This window comes from Epinephelus moara, chromosome 23 (genome assembly GCF_006386435.1).
Source record: "Epinephelus moara isolate mb chromosome 23, YSFRI_EMoa_1.0, whole genome shotgun sequence".
Lineage (NCBI taxonomy): Eukaryota > Metazoa > Chordata > Actinopteri > Perciformes > Serranidae > Epinephelus > Epinephelus moara.
In genome coordinates, this window is record NC_065528.1 from 25,399,090 (window position 1) to 25,421,846 (window position 22,757).

Consider the following 22,757-nt stretch of genomic DNA (forward strand, 5'->3'; position numbering starts at 1 on the left):
GGGTGATAATTCTCAGCTGAACCTTAAACCTTGCTTGCTATTATATAACTTTGATGGGAGGTCCCTGGGTGCCTGCCAGAGGTGTGTATACCTTTACCTGGCCTCCGTTGCTCCGTCAGCTCCTCTGATGGTACAGCCTGTCTGTGCCACTGCTGCCTGCTGCTGCTGCCAGGACACAAACACAGACAAGCTGCACATATACTAGCACACACCACAAACACAGAGACAGAAGGAGAACAGGCTGCCAGGCAGACAGACAGCCGTACGGACTGACGGAGGGAAACGCACACCACCATGGGCTGCTGTAACAGAAGGTGCGGGCTGATAGCCGGAGCTGTGTTTGGGGCGGTGGTAGCCGTCCTGGGAGGCGTCCTTATCCCAGTGGGGAACAGCGTCATTGAGGGGACAGTGGAGAAGGTATGGTGCTGAGTTTCACCCCTCGGGTTAGAGAACAGGGAGTGACAGAGTGTGTGAATGTGCCTGAGTTAGTACGCGGAGATCAAGGTGATTCAGGAGAAACGAGAGGGAAGAGGCGTGCATTTTGGAAAGCTGCTTCAAATGGTAAACAAGAAGCTGTGCAGAAAGCCAACTGTGCCTTGTTTTTATCCATCAAAAGATCGGCATCTGTGATTTTTTACTAGACACCGTGGAGAAAAATTTAGCGGCTTAGACCTTTTTTTTCCTCCTATAACTGAGCATCCACCCTTTTCATGTATCAGTGGGGCAGCTGGCCTGCTGGCAGTCTTGAGGTATGTTAAAAATAGACTGTCTGTGTGTCTGCTGGGTTTAGGAAGCCGTCATTGAGCCTGGAACGACAGCTTATGACAACTGGGCGTCTGCAGGGGCACAGGTGTACAGGCAGTTCTGGTTCTTTGACGTGCAAAATGCCCAGGAGGTTTTGCAGAAGGGAGCAAATCCAGTGGTCGTGGAAAAAGGACCTTACACGTACAGGTAAGGCTGATTTATGTTCCTGTTCTGTAACATTTTGATGAACGGCTTCAGAATTGGCACTGCTGTCACTACATCATCACATTTATCTGATATACCAGACATAACAACATCTGAGTAAGACCCTCTCCCCCTTCAGGACAAGATATTTGGCCAAAGAGAACGTCACATTCAACCCCAATCAAACTGTCTCATACCTGCTGCCCATGGGCGCCATCTTTGAGCCGTCCATGTCAGTGGGATCAGAGGAAGAGAAAGTCACCTCTCTCAACCTGGCTGTGGCTGTAAGTGAGTGTCACCCCCCTGTGCGGTGATTCCTGACTCCACTCTACTGTTAATAGTTACTCTGTTCCAAGGCCAAGGCAAGCTGTGCCAAGGCAAGCTGTGTTGCCCTGCAAAGTGGGTCGCTTTAGTCTGTAACTGCTCTTTTTAGTGGTGGTTCCCAACCTTTTTGACTCGTGACCCTCTGTGATAGGTTATTTGTGGCTCACCAGCTTGTTCCTTTGAATAAGTTTGTTGTGAAAAGTTGCCAGGATTTCACAGGAAAAGGAAGAATTAGAGAATTTGCACAGTATAGATTTTTTTTTCTTCCTATCCCATTGATCATTAGCAACCCTTCAGATTTAACTGGAGACTCCAGAGAAGCCAGTGCAACACATCATGAAGTAGCCCAGTCACCAGTGGAAAACGTTGGCATTGTACGTTTCTGCAAACTATGGATACGTTACATCTGTACATTTCATATGTATCGTATCAAAATTTAAAAAGTGAAAAAGTTCTGATTACATTAGCTGACATTGTCATCAGGAGGTAGACAGGATGGTGGTGGTGTGCATGAGATGGCCGCCAAGCTGCAGAACACTGTAGACCAGTGTTCAAGACCAAGAACAAACAAACAAAAACAACAATTTATTGGTGGCATTTCCAGCCATGATTGCGTCACTGAAAATGAGTGTTTTTAGCGATTTAGCGGCAGCATATCCAGTCGTGATTACGCGACCAAAGTTGGTTGTTTTGTAACGATTTATCAGCAGTTCACAATCACACATTAACCACAGCATTGTTGAAACATATATAATGTAAAGTTCAACATATTGGCTACATAAAAACGTACAAATGTTGCAGAGTCGAGGTTTGCAGAAATGTACAATGCCAACATTTAGTCTGCAATTAATGAAGAATTGTTTCAGAAGAAAAAAAAAAAAATTAAATAAAATTAAGCTTGGCTCGGGCTAGCTAAGGCTTGCGTTTCCGTACTGACACAAATACTTTCTCAGTACCATACTTTGAGGAATACTATTAACATGATTCTCAATAAAACTCTTGTATTTTATTTACCAAAAAAAGCCAAACTATTGAAACATAAAAGAAAAATTCCAATATTTTATTCTCGTGTTGACCCACCTCAGCATAAGACATTTAAACTTACAGTTTATCTCTGTGCGTAGATAAATAGGCAGCTAGCTTGGTTTCTAGCAGGTTTCTTTGGAAGTAGTGCACAGTAAATTACATAGCTAATACAGCAGGCTAATTTCTGTGTTTACTTCGGCAATCAAGCATTTTTTTCAGAAATACACAGCTAAATTTGTTAGCGGTCAAGTTTCCCAAAAAGTTAGCTATAAAAGGTGATGCAGCAGGCTAATTTCTGTGTTTTCTTTGGCAACTCCAAGCATGTTTTTCATAAATACACAGCTAGTTTGGTTAGCGGGCTAGTTGCCCTGGAAGTTAGCAATAAAAGCTAATGCAGCAGGCAAATGTTTGTGTTTACTTTGGCGACTCCGAGCATGTTTTTCATAAATACATAGCTAGCTTTGTTGAAGGGCAAGTTCCCCAGGAAGTCAGCTGTAAAAACTGATGCAGCAGGCTAATTTCTATGTTTTCTTTGGCTACTCCGAGCATATTTTTCATAAATACACAGCTAGCTTGGTTAGCTGGCTAGTTGCCCTGGAAGTTAGCTATAAAAACTGATGCAGCAGGCTAATTTCTGTGTTTACTTTGGCGACTCCAAGCATGTTTTTCATAAATACACAGCTAGCACAGCTAATTTGGATTGAAACCAGGAACTGTCCATTCACAAAAAGAAAAAAGACGATGAACCTGAGCAAGTAATTGGTACATGACAGTTTTTGGTACTTAAGTCATCAAACTTAAGTAAGGTTTGATGACTGGTGGTATAAAAAGACATGGGGAGTCTGAAAAGCATGAACGACAAAAAAGTCATCATTTTACAATGGCAGTCTTTGTTTATGGGTACAGTTGATGCATGTACTGCTTTCTCTTCAAACTTTGATAAGGCTCAAATGATAAGCATGAGCAAACCCAGCTCTGTTTGTCAGTAATTACGCAGTATCACAGTCATAAAAGAGGGTTATTTTCTGGCTTATCTCCTGAGGCAACCACAGCACTTGTGTGCACAGCAGTTCTCTATGTGTATCATTATAGATCCACACTGTTGCCTTTTATAATTGACACCATCCACTGATCCTTTTCCAAATATAAAGATAAATGTTTCAGCTTTTTTCTCTTTTTTTTTTCCCAGGGAGCTTATTCACTGGTTCCCAAAGTGCTTCATGGTGCATTGGAGACTCTGATAAAATCAAGCAACTCCTCCTTGTTCCAGAACCGTACAGTCAAGGAAATGCTGTGGGGATACCAAGACCCCATGTTGAAAGGAACTGTGGGCCTATTTGCTCCTGTGAGTAAACACATATTGCAGCCTTGCACTTACACATTACGTGGGTTTTCTCCAGGTACTCCAGCTTCCTCCCACCATCCAAAGACATGCAGGTTAATTGGTGACTCTGAATTGCCCATAGATTTGAACGTGTGAATGGATGTCCGTCTCTATGTGCTAGCTCTGCGATAGTCTGACGATGCAGGGTGTACCCCGCCTCTTGCCCAGTGTCAGCTGGGATAGGCTCCAGCACCCCAGTGAACCCTAACAGAATAAATGGTTACGGACAATGAATGAATGAATGAATGAATGAATGAATGAATGAATGAACTTACAAATAATTAACATAGAAGTTGGGCTTTGATGCTTTGAAGCTTCAGTGAGAGTTACCTACAAATGTTTGAAGCTTCGCACGGGGGTGGCAATGCAAGCTATAATACTTTCTTCAAACTTGTGATTATTTATATACTTTCCTGTTATTTTAATTATGAGTCTGATGAGACACAAGGACAAAAATCAGATTACAAGGATTATTCTTTTTACCTGAAACGAAAACGTCAGCCATGCCCCATAGAAACGAATTTGCTCATATGTAGGCATATAAACAAATGCATAAATAAATAGACCTATGTAAATGTACTATTTCTTATTTTGTAGGCTATTTGAGTTTTTGGGGCAATGCTTATAAATCTGAAGCATTTGGATACTGATTTGGACGTCAATTACCATGGCAACAGTAGATGCTTTGAAGCTTCGAAACATTCAGGACAGCCCTAGACAACATCTACCCAGTAACAGCCCAGTTTTATTAATTAGTTGTGTAAAATGTGTTTTTCCCAGTACAATGGAACGTATGATGGCTACTACAACGTCTTCACTGGAAAGGACGACATCTCAAAAGTGGGCATAATTGACAGGTGGCGAGGAGAGAGGTGAGTCTGACTTTGAATTAAGCGAGGGAGATACTGAGACTGGATTTGAGGCTTTTATCTTTTAATCAGCTCCTACAGATTTTGACAAGTGAGGATCCAGTTTTTTTATTGTAATATTTTTGGCTGTTTAATGAAATCAGGTTAATCAGGCTGTACAGATTCCCACATGTGAGATTTCCATTTTTTCTTTTGGAAATTTTCAGCTGTTGTTAAATCAAATAGTGTGCCTGACAAATTCCATTTCGTCCAACAGGACCTTACGTTTCTGGGACGACAAGTACTGTAACATGATCAACGGGACAGGTTTGGCTCATTCTGCTTTACTCTTATAATACACCGCTGCAGCTCTAAATGCAGACGAGTCAGCTCATTACTTCTCCCCTCTTCCTCAGATGCGTCCTCATTCCCTCCCTTTGTGGACAAGACAAAGCCGCTCTATTTCTTCTCGTCAGACATCTGCAGGTGATGAAAAGTTTCATTTCGTGGGAGCAATTTCATCCGATGTAGTCTGACTGTGCTTTGCTAACATTAAGTGGGGCAGTAAGTGTCAACGACGGGAGATTTAACATCTTAATTTGAGCCTTGCAACCATTTGGACTTTTCCTCTCAGTAACCACTAGAGGTCAGAGCTTTCTAACACCAAAACCATGCACCAGGGTCTGAATTATGCTGCACAGTAGAGTCAGATATTACTGGGTACATGGAGGTCCGTCTCTGGAAGACTTTTGTACTAGTCTCTGTGTTGTTTTGTCTTCAGGTCTGTGTCAGCTGGCTTTGAGGCGAGACTGGATCTGAAAGGGATTGAAGTGTATCGCTACACCCTCCAGCCAAATACCCTGGCCTCCCCTACGGTCAACCCAGATAATCGATGCTTCTGCAGAGACCCAAAGACTACCAAGGACTGCACCCTGGCAGGAGTTCTGGACATCAGCTCCTGTCAAGACGGTCAGTAAGCATTCGTTTCTTTGAGCACATGAGTTAAAGGTCCAGTGTGCAGGATATATTTGCAGAAATGAAATATAATATAATAAGTATGTTTTCTTTAGTGTAAAATCACCCGAAAATAAGAATCTTTGTGTTTTTGTCATCTTAGAATGAGCCGCTTATATTTACATAGGGAGCGGGTCCTTGTCTATGGAGATCGCGCCAGGTTGCACTGCCATGTTTCTACAGTAGCCCAGAACAGACAAACCAAACATTGGCTCTAGATATGGCCATTCAAATTTTTTTTCACGTCAGCCACCGCAGTTAGAACCCTCTCTGCAACAAGAGCATCGGAAAAACGATTATTTATTTTTACATGAAACTGCTTTATTTTGTGTTTTTACTGGTTTAAATCACCAGGTCCATTTGTTCTAGAACGGAAGAGACCTTTGTGGGAGAAGTTTTAGTTGGTTGCAATCTGCAATACTCACTTCTACACTCCCACAAATCCCCTCAGTCTTACTCACTGTTGCGTTAAAGGCCCAGACACACCAAACCAGCTTCAGAGAACTAGCAGCAACGAGAGCCACCTGCTGCGTTGCCTCACGTCGCTGTGTCTTAGCCAAAAAGTTGCACATGAATACACCAAATTGACGGCTAACAAGCACGCATATTCTGCACCTGTGTAAGACATACCCCTCCATACCATTACCATGTACCAGTGAACAATTACACAAACCATCAGGTAGTGTTTCTGCCAAAGAGCTCAGTGGCTAACAAAAAACAATTATACCTCATATCACAAGTTTGTGCTGCTGAATTGGTGGGAAAAAACCTGACTGGTGCCGACGAATGCCAGCAGTACAGGACAGACTACTTAGCTTGGGGTGTCGGGACCTAGAACTTTCTCTCTGTTCTGCAGCTTGGTATTTTGACTCCTCTGTTTCTTTGCCACCTAAACAGGAAAACCGATCTACATCTCTCTGCCCCACTTCCTTCATGGCAGTCAGTCCCTGCGAGAGGCCGTGCTGGGCCTCAATCCCAGCGAGGAGCACCATGCCACCTACCTGGACGTGGAACCTGTAAAAGCCTCTAAACTTATATAATAATATTGGTGATTTCTGACTTTTAGTGGCAGCAATTCTGATGCTAATTTTGTGGTATTTTCCCACCAGACAACCGGATTCACCCTGAGGTTTGCCAAGAGAATTCAAGTGAATATGATGTATGGACCATCAAAGGTCATCACGTAAGTAGTGCTTCACCTTTTTAGGGGAAAGATTTTGGGAAATGTACTTATTTGGTTTCTTGACGAGAGTGTGATGAGAAGTTCAAGACGACTCTCATGTCTGTGTGGTAAATGTGAAGCTACAGCCTGCAGCTAGTCAGTTTAGTGTAAAGACTGACGCCCGGGCTTCTCTGCCTTCCTCTACCTGTGTGTGATGGGTGCCTCGTTGAATGGCTGTGGCTGGCCTGCATGTGGTGTTCACACAGACAGTGTTACTGCTGCCTGCCAGCCCTATTTTTGCACACAGAGTTTGGCTTTGATAATAGCCATTAATATTTTACAATAAAAGCCTTGTGTTAACAAATGAAGGGATTCTGTCAACAGAAATGCTCTAGGGCTTTTCATTTGAAATGGAAAAAAGAAGTTTTATGTTAAAAATAATGTTTTTTTCATGATTGGGATATATTTTACAGATAGAGCCATTGAAATAGCTGTGAAAGGTGTATTGTTGCTGGTATGATGTCAATATGACTACCAACAGATTACTGTCTGTCTATTTTCGCTGCAAACCATCTCATGGAAAAAAAATAGGCGAGACTCCAAATCTCTAGATGAGCCGCAGCCAAGCGGCGCCTCAGTCGCACTGCTCACACAAGAGGTTCTGTTTGGCCCGGGTGTGAGAACAGGGGCAAACAGCTCGCCTGGCACTGTTCAGACGTAACAAAACCTGCCAACTGAAGAGCTCACAAATTAACACGTTATCTGGTTTCTTTAGTTAGTACAAAAAAGTTTCAAAAGGACAAGTCGTGGTTTTACTGTGGTTATGTATTTATTATATGGCTTTGTATGGACTGCTAAGCTAACCGCTAAGCTAGCAAGTTCTTCATGGTCTCAGTTCTCTGCTGTGCCCTCTGGTGGAATCCTCCAGCGTAACATATCCTCATAGGACAGTTTGTATGATATCCTTTGAATTAGCGCCCTATGAATGACGTTACGTTCTACAGTTAGGTAATTAGCATTCAAATCAGCTTCACTATAACTCGCAGCATTCACAGACAAGCACTTGTCTTTATCTGGACACATTTTCCCCACAAATACAACATGTTAATGTTTTTAGCACAAGCCTATGGCATTTTACATTGTATACATTAGCTAAGCGGCTAACGGACTTTTCCTCTACTTAATGAAGCCAGGGACAACAGCAACACTTAACAAAGGTAACATTACAAAATTCAGCTCCATTACAACTCACAAGGTTCACTGACAAAACTGTCTTATACTAAATACGTTTTCCAAACAAATACAACATGCTAACATTATTAGCACAAGCCTATGGCATTTTACATTGTATAAATTAGCCTAGCCACAAGCAGAGATTTCCTCTGCTCATATGAAGTCAGGATAAATCACACACAAGACTTAAAATGCTATTTTTGTGGAGGCTTTATTGTCTTCACAATTTATTGTTTCTTATCTGTGAAATTAAAGTAAATAAAAGCTTTGTTTCCACTGAGGGAAATGGTTTCAGCTTACAGAAACCGACAGGAGGTCTGCGTCACTGTGACCAGTAGTTACATTTCTGTGGAGGTGCACGCCAGGCTACAGCGTAGGCTATGTGTCGACATAGAACATACTGCATACACGCCTATGGTGTGAATTTGACGCAGAATCTTGCTTTTCCCAAATGTCAAGCTATTTCTTTGTGTTTGCATGTCATCCGCCTCCTCTTTCTCTTCCTGCATTTCCTGTCTCTTCTGTCACTGTCAAATAAAGGCAAAATTGTTTTGAGACATCATCATGCACTGAATACTAAGTAATGAACTCTCTCCCTGCAGGGTGCTGAAGAAAGTCAAGGATTATACCATATTCCCTGTTGTTTGGCTGAATGAGGTAAGATAAAAAACACAGCCCTGCAGTCATGAAGTGTGGAGTCTGTTAGCTCGGGATGCATAATAATCAGTCACTCTCTCTCTCTGTGTCTCCAAAATGTAACCAGACGGCTGCGGTGGACGACCCAACGGCAGAGAGGTTTAAGACGGAGCTAGTCTCCCGTATCCAGATGTTGGAGATAATACAGAACACGCTAATGGGCACAGGCGTGGGCATCTTCGTCGTGTGTCTCATCTCCTACTGCGTGGTGAGGAGGAACGATAACCAAAGCAAGCTGGTGTGAATGAATCACACAGAAGTGTCTGTTGTGTGTGAGTCGCAGGGCACAGTGCATTAAGCTGCTACGGGACATCAGACCTTTTGATATAGACTTGCACTTTTTTGTAATTTTAGTGTTATTTATAATGTCATACTTCCTTTGATACCAGGGGGGGAATACTGTGATTTATGCAAAGCTCCCAGAGCTTTGTTAAGTATTATTTCAATTGCAAACACTGTAACGTTAACTCAATCAGGGATCTTTAACGGGAGAGCGGATGGAGACGCCACTAACAGTCAGGTTATTAATCTGCACAGAGGAGAGATGGGTCTGTTTGACGTCCTATGAAAGACATGTACATGAATCTAATCTTGCGCAAATGTCCCTAACCTTTGCTGAACTAGTTTCTTCTAAATGAATAAAAGCTGAAAACGAGTTTCTCACTGGGTGTTCGGTTCTGAGTCTTGGCTCTTTCCTACCCGGCAACAGTCTATCACGTTTGGTCCACATTCCCCTTGGCCTAAAATACAGCCGAGACGTTCCAGCTGCTGCGACAAACCTCCACATTGTGCACACTGGAGCAAAATGACTTGATTTCCTCTTTACCTTGAGTGGTCCATAAATCAAAAAGAGTCATAAAAATGAGTCAAGGGATGATTATATAGTGGTTCTGAATGGTACTTGGGTTTGTTTGGTGAGAAAGCAGTGTTTCTGCCCAGCAGGAGGCCCCTCCTTGGTTTTATGGGTTTTAAATGACCCTGTACAGCCTCCTGGGTGTCTTTGATTCAACTGTTGGGTCTGAATCTCACATGTCACACTTACAGTATAATGGAGTGTTTCATTTGGGATTAGACGCCTCCTCTTGAGGTGAATTTGCAACCTCAGGTATCTCAGGTATATGGGAGCCTATTTCTGTCAGTGTGATGGAAGAAAAACCACGAGAAACTTTCTGAAAATGATGACTTAATATCTCAAAATAATAGTATCTCAGAGTAATGCGATAATAATGACATAATGAGAAACTCAAAATAATGACAGTAGTAGTGATAGTATCGTTTGTCATTATCTTAAGATATTAATTTTTTTTTTTTTAAAGGTACTAACTCATTATTTTGAGAAAGTTTCTTATTATTTTGTGAAATTTTGTAATTATTTAGAGATATAAACTCAATGATGGACTCAGGGGGTGGGGTCGGGGGGGCGACTGCTGCCCCCTGGTGCCACCTCGGTTGAAAACGCCGTGCTAAAGTGCCTTCTTGAGAGGTGAAAATGAGAGGATGTGCCCTATCAGCTGCCCTCTTGAGTGATCAAAACAAGACGATGTGCTCTTTTGGCTTCCCTCTTGATTAACAAAAACGAGCGGATGTGCCCTTTTGGCTGCCCTCTTGATTAACAAAAACGAACGGATGTGCCCTTTTGGCTGCCCTCTTGATTAACAAAAACGAGCGGATGTGCCCTTTTGGCTGCCCTCCTGATTAACAAAAACGAGCGGATGTGCCCTTTTGGCTTCCCTCTTGATTGATCAAAACAAGACGATGTGCCCTATTGGATGAAAATGAGCTGATGTGCCCTTTTGGCTGCCCTCTTGATTAACAAAAACGAGCGGATGTGCCCTTTTGGCTGCCCTCTTGATTAACAAAAACGAGCGGATGTGCCCTTTTGGCTGCCCTCTTGATTAACAAAAACGAGCGGATGTGCCCTTTTGGCTGCCCTCTTGATTAACAAAAACGAGCGGATGTGCCCTTTTGGCTGCCCTCTTGATTAACAAAAACGAGCGGATGTGCCCTTTTGGCTGCCCTCTTGATTAACAAAAACGAGCGGATGTGCCCTTTTGGCTGCCCTCTTGATTAACAAAAACGAGCGGATGTGCCCTTTTGGCTGCCCTCTTGATTAACAAAAACGAGCGGATGTGCCCTTTTGGCTGCCCTCTTGATTAACAAAAACGAGCGGATGTGCCCTTTTGGCTGCCCTCTTGATTAACAAAAACGAGCGGATGTGCCCTTTTGGCTGCCCTCTTGATTAACAAAAACGAGCGGATGTGCCCTTTTGGCTGCCCTCTTGATTAACAAAAACGAGCGGATGTGCCCTTTTGGCTGCCCTCTTGATTAACAAAAACGAGCGGATGTGCCCTTTTGGCTGCCCTCTTGATTAACAAAAACGAGCGGATGTGCCCTTTTGGCTGCCCTCTTGATTAACAAAAACGAGCGGATGTGCCCTTTTGGCTGCCCTCTTGATTAACAAAAACGAGCGGATGTGCCCTTTTGGCTGCCCTCTTGATTAACAAAAACGAGCGGATGTGCCCTTTTGGCTGCCCTCTTGATTAACAAAAACGAGCGGATGTGCCCTTTTGGCTGCCCTCTTGATTAACAAAAACGAGCGGATGTGCCCTTTTGGCTGCCCTCTTGATTAACAAAAACGAGCGGATGTGCCCTTTTGGCTGCCCTCCTGATTAACAAAAAGAGCGGATGTGCCCTATTGGATGAAAACGAGCGGATGTGCCCTTTTGGCTGCCCTCTTGATTGATCAAAACAAGACGATGTGCCCTATTGGATGAAAACGAGCGGATGTGCCCTTTTAGCTGTCCTCTTGTCCCCATGTCATGCAGTAGGTGCCCTTTTTTCCTTTTCGCCCCTGCCCTTCAAACATCCTGAGTCCGTCACTGTATAAACTCATTATTTTGAGAAAGTGTCTCATTCTTTTAGCTAGTCATTTTTTTTTAAAAAGTTTTTCATTATTTCGAGATACTAAGTCTTTTTTTTTCATTATTTTGAGATACTGTCATTGTTTTTAAAATACATTTCAGATACTAAGCCATTATTTTTGAGAAATGATCTCAAAACAATGAGAAACTAAGTTTTTGTTTTTTTTCATTATTTTGAGATACTGCGTCAATATTTTGAGGACTTTTCTCATTTTGAGATACTAACTCATATTTTTGGGGGAAATGGTTCATTATTTTGACAAAGTTTCTCATTTTGTAACACTGTGTGTTCTTGAATACATCTTCTGATGCACCTGAACACATCGTCAGTGATGTAACCAAACCTAACAAACTCATTATTTTGAGAAATCCAGTCATTATTTTGAGTAAGTTTCTTATTATTTTGAGATACTAAGTCATTCTTTTAAATTATTTTGAGATACTAAGTCATTATTTTGAGAAAGTTTTTCATATTTTTGTTCTAGTAAGTCATTATTTTGAGATACAAACCTGCTGTTTTGAGATATTTTGTATTTTCAGAAACTGAGTCCTTCTTTTAAGAGAGCTTCTCATTATTCTCAGAGAAGTAAGTCATCATTTTGAGAAAATTTCTCATTATAATGAGTGACAAGATCTGTTTTTTTTTCATCACACTGGTGGAAATTGGCTTCTCTACAGGTACTGGGCAATAATCTTAAAAATTTAGGACACAAGTTTATGTTTTTCAAAAGCTGGACCCTCTGACGTTAGTGTGTACCCATACACTTTCAATGTTGTCAAAGTTTCTTCGTGTGATAATCGTTTACAGAATAGTTTTGGGAGATATACTTGTTAACTTTTTTGTCAAGAGTTAGCTGAGATGATCAGGGTCAAGTCAAATTTTACTACTTTTTTTTGTGCTAAGCTAAGCTAACCAGCTGGTGACTGTAGCTTCATATTTACTGTACAAACATAACAGTGGTATCGATCTTCTCATCAATCTCCAACAAGAAAGTAAATAACAATATATCCCAAAATCATATTGGCCATCATAATCATGACAAGCCCCTCCATGGGATCTATAAAGTCAACAGAGGGATGATGTATCTGCCGGTAACAGAAAGAAAAAAGAAAATCACCTTTTGAGAAATTATACTAATAAAAATGTCTGACAATAAAATACATGCTCTTTCTGTAAACTTGAGATTCATCTGCACAGATTTATTCAGGCTATCATGACATTAATAAATAGAAATACATATGTTTCATAACACCGAAATTACACTGAGTTGAAGTTGACATGATGCCGGTCACACAGCTTTATTAAACGCGGAGCAGAGATCTGTTTAGAGGGAAGGTACAGCTAGAAAGTCTTTGTTTTTTCAAAATGAAAATAACACTGTATGTCTCTGCAATTTGCAGATACAGTCATAGCTGGTGAAATATGTTGAAATTATATACACATTTTCACAAAAACACCTGCACAACATTAAATTAAAAGGAGGAAAGAAACAAAAACATACTCTGTACACAAGCAACAAATAACCTCTATCTACATTAACTACGCCTCAGGAAACAAAAGTCTATTCACATATGTCAATTAATTATTATTTCTGAATTAAAGGTGCCCACTTCGCTGTGGACAATGTGGAAAATGTGGATCCAAAGAAGGATGTTGTCATGTTTCAGCATCTACCGTGGGATGTAAACTATGCTGTAAAACTAAAATGTGCTAAATCTAATCCAGGCAAGGATTAAGATGCTTCTACGTTACTGATGGATTTCTATAAACATGCTTCTGTGAAAGAAACAAGAGAAGTATGATACAATCTGCAGCTGAATTACAGTGAGGCAGATTCTCTTACGTGTACGTCTGAGTAATAGGAATAAATACAGGAGAGACTGTGTAAGAATTTTATATTCTACTCAGTATTTTACTATTAATCTGTTTGGGTAGAATCAGTACTGGATGTTAATGGGTAACTTTAAAATTTTCAACCTGGACCCTATTTTCAGTTTTTTGTCTGAGTGACTAATAGGAACAACAATTTTGGAAATTGGTCCACTATGAAGCGAGAGTGCTGCAGCTGCAACGTCATCACCGTGAATTTATGTCCACTAAAAGTGTTTGTTTTTGCCACTGACAGGCTCAGATTGTTATTTCAAGTGTCTGGTGACATTATAAAAAGGATCCCTACAGAGATAGACCTTTTTGTTTAAGGAGAAACAGCCCCAAAAATCGCCAACACCGAACCCACCAGACTCCATTTAAATAAGCAGTAATTTAAGGGTGTTTAGAGCCAGCATATTTTCACATCTAACTTGGTGAATTAAGGGTTAATTTCAACCAAACCAGAGTTGGTGATTGTTGGAACAGTATAAAGACACACCAAGATGGTTTTTGTGAGTTCTGAATTTTTCTGTCAACTTTAAATGGAGTGTGTTTTACAATGACAAAATTACCGTTTATTTAAATGGAGTCTGGTGGGTTTGGTGGTGGCAATTTTGGCACTGTTACTAGTTTAAAAAAAAGGTCCATCTCCGTAGGGATCCTTTCCATCAGCTGTCAAACACTTACTATAACAATCTCAGCCTGTCAGTAGCAAAAACAAGCACTGTTAGTAGACATAAACTGACGGTGCACAAATGCCCCAGCTGGTTACATAACAGCCTTTTTAGTCACTGGCAGCTGCAGCCCTCTCGCTCAATACTGAACCCCTTTCAAAACTTGTTGAACCCAAAATTCACTTCGACACAACAACAGGGGAAAACAAAGTCCAGGTTGAAAAATATCAAACTTCCCCTTTATGTCGGACTTTGAACTAAATCCTTTTAAATTTACAGCGCTGTAATGAAACACTTTTTATTGGTACCACTTATCATCTGCACTTGGTATTAACAGTGCTATTGCAGATAGTGCGTGAGGCAGTCAACCCATGAGAAAATAAAACATATTTCTCTCATAAATTGACTTTTTATTACCCTACATGTGCCCGCGAACCGCTTTCAGTCATTTCACAGAGCAGAGACAACTTTGTTAGTTCAAAGTAAATACAGAAATGTGAGTAGAATCTAATAAAATACTGATATTATACTTTGAGAGGGCGCTCACTCTCAAGCATGCATCAATCTCCCTTTTGTCCCTTTTCAATCTCCCCTATTTACTATTGTGATTTCAAATTACTTCCTCTGTTTGTGAACAAATCCATTGTGAGCTAATATCCGGCCGGTCCAATTTCCCCTCTAATATCTAAAATATGATACGATCATCGACCGTAGCTGCGTCTCAGGGTGTATTATCATAAGCAATACCAACTGCAGTTTATTAGTGGCACTCATAACAGGGCCACTTCAGTTTGGGTTGTGACTGCAACAGCAAATAAATTGCTCCTGGGTGCCTGTGCGTGTGTACTAGTGTGTGTCACAGCCATCTGGTCACAGAACCTCATGCAAGAAAAAGAGATATTGCCGAATAACAACTCCCTGCACCCACCTCCTCGTTTTACTGTACATCCACAGTGCAGCTCTGCAGTTTGAGATGAGAGTCGGATAATGAGGGGATAGAAACAGAGGAAGGTTTTCGCGTCAGTGTCTGCACCTCCCCTGTGTCAGACCTCTGGGAGGTGATTGCGCCGGTTGCGGATCTTCCTCCGGTCCAGCAGGGGCTTCAGTTTGGCGAGGTCCCCCCTGAGAGGCCCAGGCGGCTGAGGCGGCTGCTGCCTCTGCTGGAGGTTCTGCATCTCCTTCCTCTCTTTGCAGTACTGCTGCACGGCCAAGCTCTCCGCCGGACTGAAGGCTGCCAGGAGGGTCTTCGGGTGCAACGAGCTGGCCCAGGCCCACGGCGACTGCTGTTTGTCCGTCAGCACGCTCACCATGGCCTCGCTCAGCACTCGCAGGCGGATCTTGGCGACGGTGCGCTTGAAGCTGTTCTCCGTGGTCAGGCAGTAGTAGAGGCCCTGGTCGGACAGCTGGACGGAGCGGATGAGGAGGCCGTGCTCCGTGGAGAGGACGCGGTCACTCAGCTTCACCTGTGGTTGACACAGTTAGTTAGTGCCATAACCCTGTCCACATGGTTTGTAGCACAGAATTGGAAAAGATCCAAATCAAAGCAGTACCTGAACGATACAGACAGGGAAACCTGACAAATACTAACTGATGATTAATGGAGTCACTTAAAAGGGATCTATCATGCTTTTCCTTATTTTCTGTCATATATATAATGTTACAGTGATGCATGTTCATATTAAACGTGGCCAAAGTTTCAAATGATGAGGTAAACATATGTATAAGTAATCGTTGTGAGCAAAAACCTCAGACTTCAGACCGTTCTAACACTCTTTCAAGGTTTATTCTAACTTTTGAGACAAGCAGATGTCAGCCTATTATTGCAGATTTTGGAGCAAAGTCTCAGATAGCATTCCACCATCATCATCATCTAACATCAAATTAGGGAATATGGGTGGCTGTGTTTTTTAAAGGCAACATAGACTGTTTCATATCTCTTTAGATTTATTTTTCTTGTAGGTTCACCTTGCAGGGCAGCTGGATTCTCACAATATCACACGAAAATGCATGGCGACACGATGGAGCAGTGGTTAGCATTGTCGCCTCACAGCAAGAGGGTTTGTGGTTTGAACCCCGAGGTGCAGAGTTTGCATGTTCTCCCTGTGTCAGCGTGGATTTCCTTTGGGTACTCCAGCTTCCTCCCACAGTCCAAAGACATGCAGGTTAACTGGTGACTCTAAATTGTCCGTAGGTGTGTGAAATGAATGTACACGAAAATCCATCTCGTCAGGGTTCAAGTATCAGCGTCCTATGCAGAGCTACTGACAGCTACGGTTGTGGTTTAGATGTGTGTGGCCAGTGTTTATAACAACAATGGCTGCTCCTTAAGAAGTTAGGAGTTGTATCAGAACTGGAGAGTACGCTGAAAGAACGGCACTGAAAGCCCACAAAACTTTTCCCATAGGCGAAAAATATGGATACATGGTGGATCCATTTAGTATGACAACATTTTTAAAGTCTAGATGAGCTGCAAGATAAAATACTTTTATCCCCATTCAAATTAATGGAGTGCTAAAGTGGAAGTAACCAGCTCGGCCCGCCATAGATAGATAGGTAGGTAGATAGGTAGATAGGTATGTAGGTAGGTAGGTAGGTAGGTCGGTCGGTCGGTCGGGTAGGTAGGTTGGTCGGTAGCTTGGTTGGTTGGTCGGTAGGTAGGTAGGTAGGTAAGTAGGTCGGTAGCTTGGTTGGTCAGTCGGTTGGTCGCTTGGTTGGTAGGTAGGTAGGTAGGTCGGTCGGTAGCTTGGTTGGTTGGTCGGTAGGTAGGTCGGTTGGTCGGTAGCTTGGTTGGTCAGTCGGTCAGTCGGTCAGTCGGTAGGTAGGTAGATAGGTCGGTCGGAAGCTTGGTTGGTTGGTAGGTAGGTTGGTCGGTCGGTTGGTCTGTCGGTAGGTAGGTAGGTAGATCGGTCGGTAGCTTGCTTGCTTGGTTGGTTGGTTAGTAGGTAGGTAGATAGAAATTTTGCTGCATTTGACTCTCTGAATAAAACATGGATAAACATCAGCAGCAAAAGCGTTATTGCAAAAGTTAAATGTCCATTCTCTCCAAGAGCCAGTGAGGCCGCAGCCAAGGACAGCGCTGCCATAACGGAAGTGTACTTTGCCATCATTATCTTATATGCGTCAGTTGAATGTTTGGCTTCATACACCACTGAGCAGCGTCCATAGGGGTGAAATGGGTCCTGCTTTTTACACTGCATCCAGCTCCTCTATAGATCCATGGTCCATGATACACGGTGACGGACAGATGGTTCATCCAATCACCTGCCAAGTATTTTTGAAAGTGCCAGTCCTTTTCCAAACAGATTCCAACGACAGCTTCTCAGATGGTCATGTGTTAACAAACCATCTGGCGTGTCAGGTTACTAATACATATGCTTCACTAGGACAGATACATCTTCTGAAGACATTTCAAATGTGGCTGCTGCTGAAGATATGCAGCGAAAAAAAGTGTAAAAAGAAGCTGAAATGGACGTCACAGTGGAGGTGCTGAAAGATGCTGAAGTGCCTTCGTCGCCATCAGTTTAAAAATAAACCGATGGCGACACTCTAAATCCAACAGCTTTGTCCTTTCTCACTTTAAAATCAGCCTGGCCTTAGTTTGGAAAAGACTCTGATCATTACACACCATAAAACTTAAGTGATTTATTTAAAGGGCCAACTTCTATTCTCACGGGGAGACGCTATAAAACAGCCATTACTCTGAATCTACTCCACTGAGGTGAGAGCTCAGTCCATAAAGGGTTTTTCATGCAGGCGCACTCGGGCCAAGCTTTATCTAATCTCGTCAAATATTTGTAAAGCATTTCCCCCGCTGAGATCCCAGTCATTAGTCTGGGTCTATAGGATGTTTGATCTGTATGACGCTCCATGTTCTATGTGTCATTCCTCAGGCGTTACAAGTCCTGATCAAGCGTGTGAGCTCATTTGATCGCCATGACATGTTAAATGTTTGATGTAATATTTCAACGACGTAGCCAAAACATGAAAAGCACGTTTTATCTTGAAGGGATTTTTGTTGTGCCATGTCAGCTTGTTAGATACGGGCTGTGATGTCGACCTTTGACCTCTCTAAATGTCAAACTGACCTCTTTCCTCCTGTCATTGTCTCTGTGAATGAGCCAGCGAATAGACGCCTGAGGAGACTTGGGAAGACACTCCAGGAAGGTGGTGTTGTTCTTGACGCCGTACTGTGTCATCTCCACTGCGTTCCTGTAGGCTAACACACACACACATGCACACACAAACACACACAGAGTCAAGGGAGTCACTTCAGACGTCACTCGCTGACAGACACAAACCCCACAGATGGCCTCAAATCTGTCTCAAGTCCCCACTGCGAGAGGGAAATGTTGACACAGAGCTTAGCCCGACACCTGCAGCACCACCAAACTCCACCCAGACTTCTCCAGCTTCCGCAGACTGACAAAATAACCGTCGATGCACCGGAGCAACTCCGTCTCGTCTCATTTGCCGCGTCGTTTTTGTCGCAGCTAAATGGTTCGTCACTCAGCTGGATGTGTGACAGGGCTGTGACTAATTAGTGGTAATGGCCATATGGTTTGTTCCCCAAGCTCGTTTTAATTTAGAGATGTAAACTGTTGGAGGAAATGGGACACTCTGGGGAGCAAATCTTCTCCGCTCATTAAACCGCACCCTGCCAGTGCTGCTGGGTGAGTTTTGGTGATGGATGTTGTGCGGTACCTGGACTCAGAGACCTCTGGATGGGTACATTAACACACAAAAATACACAGAGGATGCAGCTACAGCTTTGGTGTAAACAACTACAATCATTTTATATTGATTGTATTGACAGTTTTGCCATTGTGTGAAACACATGTGCTGCATTTACATGCTCCTCGGATGGTTTCTAGATGATTTCCAGAGTTGGGAAGTCATTCTTCTGACTTTGGTGTGTTCATGAGCTTTGAGTCGTAACGTGGAAACAACATGGATGCTACAAAGAAGATGTTGTGTATTTTATTGCTCAGAGCGTTAAAATGACACAACAATAATAGTGAATACCAGTGCATCCCCTAAAAAAAAACACGAAAAAATTGCTTTACCTTTGTTGTCAGGATTAATGCTGATAAATAACTTTTCTAACTAATCTCGGTCACTCTACGTGGACAGCAACTAACCGCCACAACCGAACACCATATTACAAATTACATGTGAGCAAAAAATTGACACGCAATATGTGAACTAACCGAACATTTATTTTCATCACCATGTTCCTGTAATAATGTGGACTTTCTGAGATCTTTGGGCAACAAGGTCTCACTCCGAAGTTGTAGAAATTCGGCGCTTAGGCAGTGACTAGCGGCGTCAGACACTCACGAAAAAGCTGTGCTTTAACGTTAGCATGATACATGGTCGGTTGCTGTTGTAGTTAAATGGTGCTTGGCGGCATTGGTGGGAAACGCGGCGGGACACAAACAAAGGTTAAGGTGACGAAAGTCCACTTAAGTCCACAGGGGTGTTCAGCTCCTAAAAGATTATAAAGCCAAACCCTGTTCTTTTTTCCGAAACCCAATCATGTGCTGCTGTTGTTGAAGGCAAAAAAATGTCAATTGGTGTTGTTTTTACTGACGTAGTGCATTCAGTTTGAAAGAGACTGTATATAAACATTAAATTTCCTGTGAAAACAGAAGTGTATTTTGAAAGAAGACAATGCATGTAACAGGCAGAACTTGACACGGCGTCCCAGAGTGTCAACAACCAACGCAGCCGGGGTACCTTGCACATCATATCTGGACGTTGAAAGTCCATGACCAACGTCGGTATGTGACGAGAAAACGCAACATTGACATATTATCACCTTATAAATTTGTTAAGGCTAATATGTTACCAACCAGTGACCTATTTACACATCCTGTTGACACGTAGCGACATTAGCATTCATTTGGAGTTGTGTTTCTGACCACCTGATGAACGTAAGTTGAGTATTCACTTTCATTTTCACTCTATTTTGGTTCCTACGACCTCCTGAGAAACATAACTGGATTTATAGCTGCTTGCCGCTTTTCCTCGCCAGCTTCTTCCTAATTTCGTCTGCTGTCTGATGCTGGGCGTGCAGCATACAGTGGGGTTTATCAGAGCTTTGCCGCCTGCTGTTGTGAGGTTGATGACGGCGTAATTTGTGGGCCATAAAATCTAAACAAATAGCTACAAGAGGCTAAGCTCTGTAGAGCTGTGGTAAAATTCTCTGTGTCCCTTCAAGCGACACCTTTCACATCAAACCCAGCCATTTGATGCTTCCCTAAAATAAAAGTATTGATTCGAGCAGCTTGAAATACCTTTTAGATTGAATCCTCTGCACTGAGTGAGCGGATTTCCGTGCATAATGTCCTGCCGTCTGCTCCTCCTAAAACAAGAAGAAACAGCATTGAGTATAAATACACTGCAGATAAATACAGAACAAATACACAACATTCTTCCTCATATATTCATCTCATATTAAAGCTGTGGAGGGAGCCGACAGTGCCAAAACAATGAGGAAAATCTGACTGTTATTCCACTCGGCGGTGCACACTCATATGTAACAGCTTGAGGAAAAGAGCGTGTAAACAGCTGACACATTTCACACACATTTTCCGCAGGAACACGAGGGCTGCACTTTTGTTCTGCGACCAAACTAAACTTGACCTGCGGCCGGCTGGAATGTCAAGAGACACGCAGCCGGTCCTTAAAGAGACCGGAGAGGTGTCGGACTCAGAGGTGAGGTCGCTTATACCACCTTGTCTGTGTTATGTCTAGACGGACGGAGGGAAACAACAAAAGCAGAATTAGTGACGTACTTACACTGAAGTGTGTGCTGAGGGATACCAGCCATGTGATCTTTGTGCCCTCACAGGTTGCGACCAGCTCTTTTCTGGTCTTGTTTAACATGTTGTTGTACATCATCTGGTGCCCACATTCAGGACAACTTGATGTGGTACATTGATTAATTTCATATTTGTTATGTAACTGATGGATGCTGCTTTTGTTGTGTGTTGGAGGCCCAAATCTTCACGAGATTCTCATGGCAAGTGAACAGAAATATTGAATGCTATTGAAAAATCTGCACTATGCTGTTGTTTATTTAACTCTTGTGAATGTTTTGAATGGCTGCCCCCATGAATGGGCTCCCTAATCAACACCTTTCAGCACTACACTGCTAAGGGATCAATCCTTAATGGACACTTAAACGTCTTTGCAGAACATTTAAAAGTTACCGAACACCGGCACCAAACCGCAGTAATGACCCCTTAAACTGTAAACCTCTGTGTACCTTTTGCCGGTGGGGTAGAAGCGGGAGCAGCTGAGTCCGTCCCAGGCGCAGTAGGGGTCTCTGGCGAGGCAGCAGTCAGCGCAAGCCGAGCCGTAAGCGTGGCAACGGTGCAGGGAGACCTGCGAGACCCCGAACTCGGAGCTGACGTACAGCTGTTGCTGCAAAGTAAACAGTTCAAATGTCAGCCGCCCTGTTTGTCTTAATAAGTGGCCGGCTGACAGGAAAATGAGGCAGAGCGCCGAAACAATTATGGCTCATTATTTCCCTGCCTTTGGGAGGCTTATTACGCACTGGAGAGTTGTGTTTTGAGCATTACATAGTAGCCACAGACAATGAATAACATATTAAAACAATAAAACGGCACTTAATGTGTGAGGTCAGCAGAGTTGGAGGGACACTTACTTTCTTTGAGGATATTCTCAAGTTTGTAACAGGAGCTTGATTCTGAAAAATAACACACACAAGGGCAAAGTTCAGAGCTTTTAGACGTTGTTGACAGTTACTTCTATCAAAATCTTAGAGGAATAGGTGGGAACATGTTGGGGGAAAAGGAAGGGAACAGCTTTTTAAAGGAATACTTCACTCCCCAAATGACCATTTGTATATCAGTTACTCACCCTGTGTTACGTAAACTTAGTGAGGAGAACTTTGTTTTTTTCGCACCCCTCTACGGTGAACGAAGAATCCAAAAAAGGAGAAAATTCTTGATGAATTGAAGTCATAAGTGCCTTGTGCATTGCGGTGCCTTCAATTTCAGTCGATAAAGTGCAGTGAATGAATACTGGAGTCCTGACAAATGCATTCTGACCTATATGCCGGGCGAATGTCCATTCTAAGAATCAATTATTACAGTCCAACATTCTTCAGTTTTTGTTTACAGATGTTTTTGATATATTTTCCCCTCTGTTTTAAAAAAAAATTGTCCACATGACTTTTGTCTTACAAATGATCTCCATCCACACTAGAAGGTGAAAATGCTCTCCACTCGTCTCAAAGGTAGTAAGGTATATAGGCTAACATTAACATTTTCAAAACACCTAGTGGAGATCTCATCACTGTTGAGTCCCCTTTGATATGAGGACAAAAGAGCACACACAAAGGTATGAGGCATGCTCTGGCCATGCATAAGTTTTCTTTCACTCCTCATCGACAACAATCCCTCTTGTCAAAATTGTCCACTAATTTGACTAGCCCGATCCGAAATCACTGTTTTTGGCTGACTTTAAACCGAGGATACAGAAGTGGAACAAAAAACAGTGGCCCCAGCAGATGTCTCTGTGCGTCCATGAAGTGGTGCAGTAATACTAAGTTTAAGTGTAAAGCAGTCATTAGACCAAGCAGTGCTAGCAAAACGCAATTTCGCATTTTCACGTCGGCCACCGTTGTC

At 42.6% G+C, this 22,757-nt stretch overlaps 2 protein-coding genes across 2 annotated transcripts in view; one reads left to right on the forward strand and one right to left on the reverse strand.

Moving 5' to 3' along the window:
• The first annotated feature begins 294 nt into the window (after positions 1 to 294).
• Positions 295 to 12,699, forward strand: cd36 (CD36 molecule (thrombospondin receptor)). The gene is made up of 12 exons (XM_050036766.1): positions 295 to 417; positions 791 to 951; positions 1,088 to 1,232; positions 3,488 to 3,643; positions 4,463 to 4,554; positions 4,808 to 4,857; positions 4,947 to 5,016; positions 5,312 to 5,499; positions 6,442 to 6,560; positions 6,654 to 6,727; positions 8,542 to 8,596; positions 8,703 to 12,699. Exons 1-12 carry the CDS (start codon positions 295 to 297, stop codon positions 8,877 to 8,879), a joined length of 1,410 nt encoding a protein of 469 aa, XP_049892723.1. The 3' UTR covers positions 8,880 to 12,699.
• Positions 12,700 to 12,828: 129 nt separating this feature from the next.
• sema3c (sema domain, immunoglobulin domain (Ig), short basic domain, secreted, (semaphorin) 3C) overlaps positions 12,829 to 22,757 on the reverse strand; it is a 70,316-nt gene continuing 60,387 nt past the window's right edge. Inside the window, exons 14-18 of the mRNA XM_050036752.1 lie at positions 21,773 to 21,814; positions 21,371 to 21,528; positions 20,397 to 20,464; positions 18,186 to 18,316; positions 12,829 to 15,563 (exon numbers count right to left, since the gene is read on the reverse strand). Coding sequence (XP_049892709.1) covers positions 15,144 to 15,563; positions 18,186 to 18,316; positions 20,397 to 20,464; positions 21,371 to 21,528; positions 21,773 to 21,814 — 819 coding nt within the window. The 3' untranslated portion in view covers positions 12,829 to 15,143. The remainder of the gene's footprint in view (positions 15,564 to 18,185; positions 18,317 to 20,396; positions 20,465 to 21,370; positions 21,529 to 21,772; positions 21,815 to 22,757) is intronic.

Bases quoted from the DNA above. Each gene is read 5' to 3' on its own strand.
- cd36 (XM_050036766.1), top strand. From the start codon at position 295: ATGGGCTGCTGTAACAGAAGGTGCGGGCTGATAGCCGGAGCTGTGTTT. The intron at 952-1,087 runs GTAAGGCTGATT...CTCCCCCTTCAG, and splicing joins AAAGGACCTTACACGTACAG to GACAAGATATTTGGCCAAAG. The intron at 4,858-4,946 runs GTTTGGCTCATT...CCTCTTCCTCAG, and splicing joins TAACATGATCAACGGGACAG to ATGCGTCCTCATTCCCTCCC.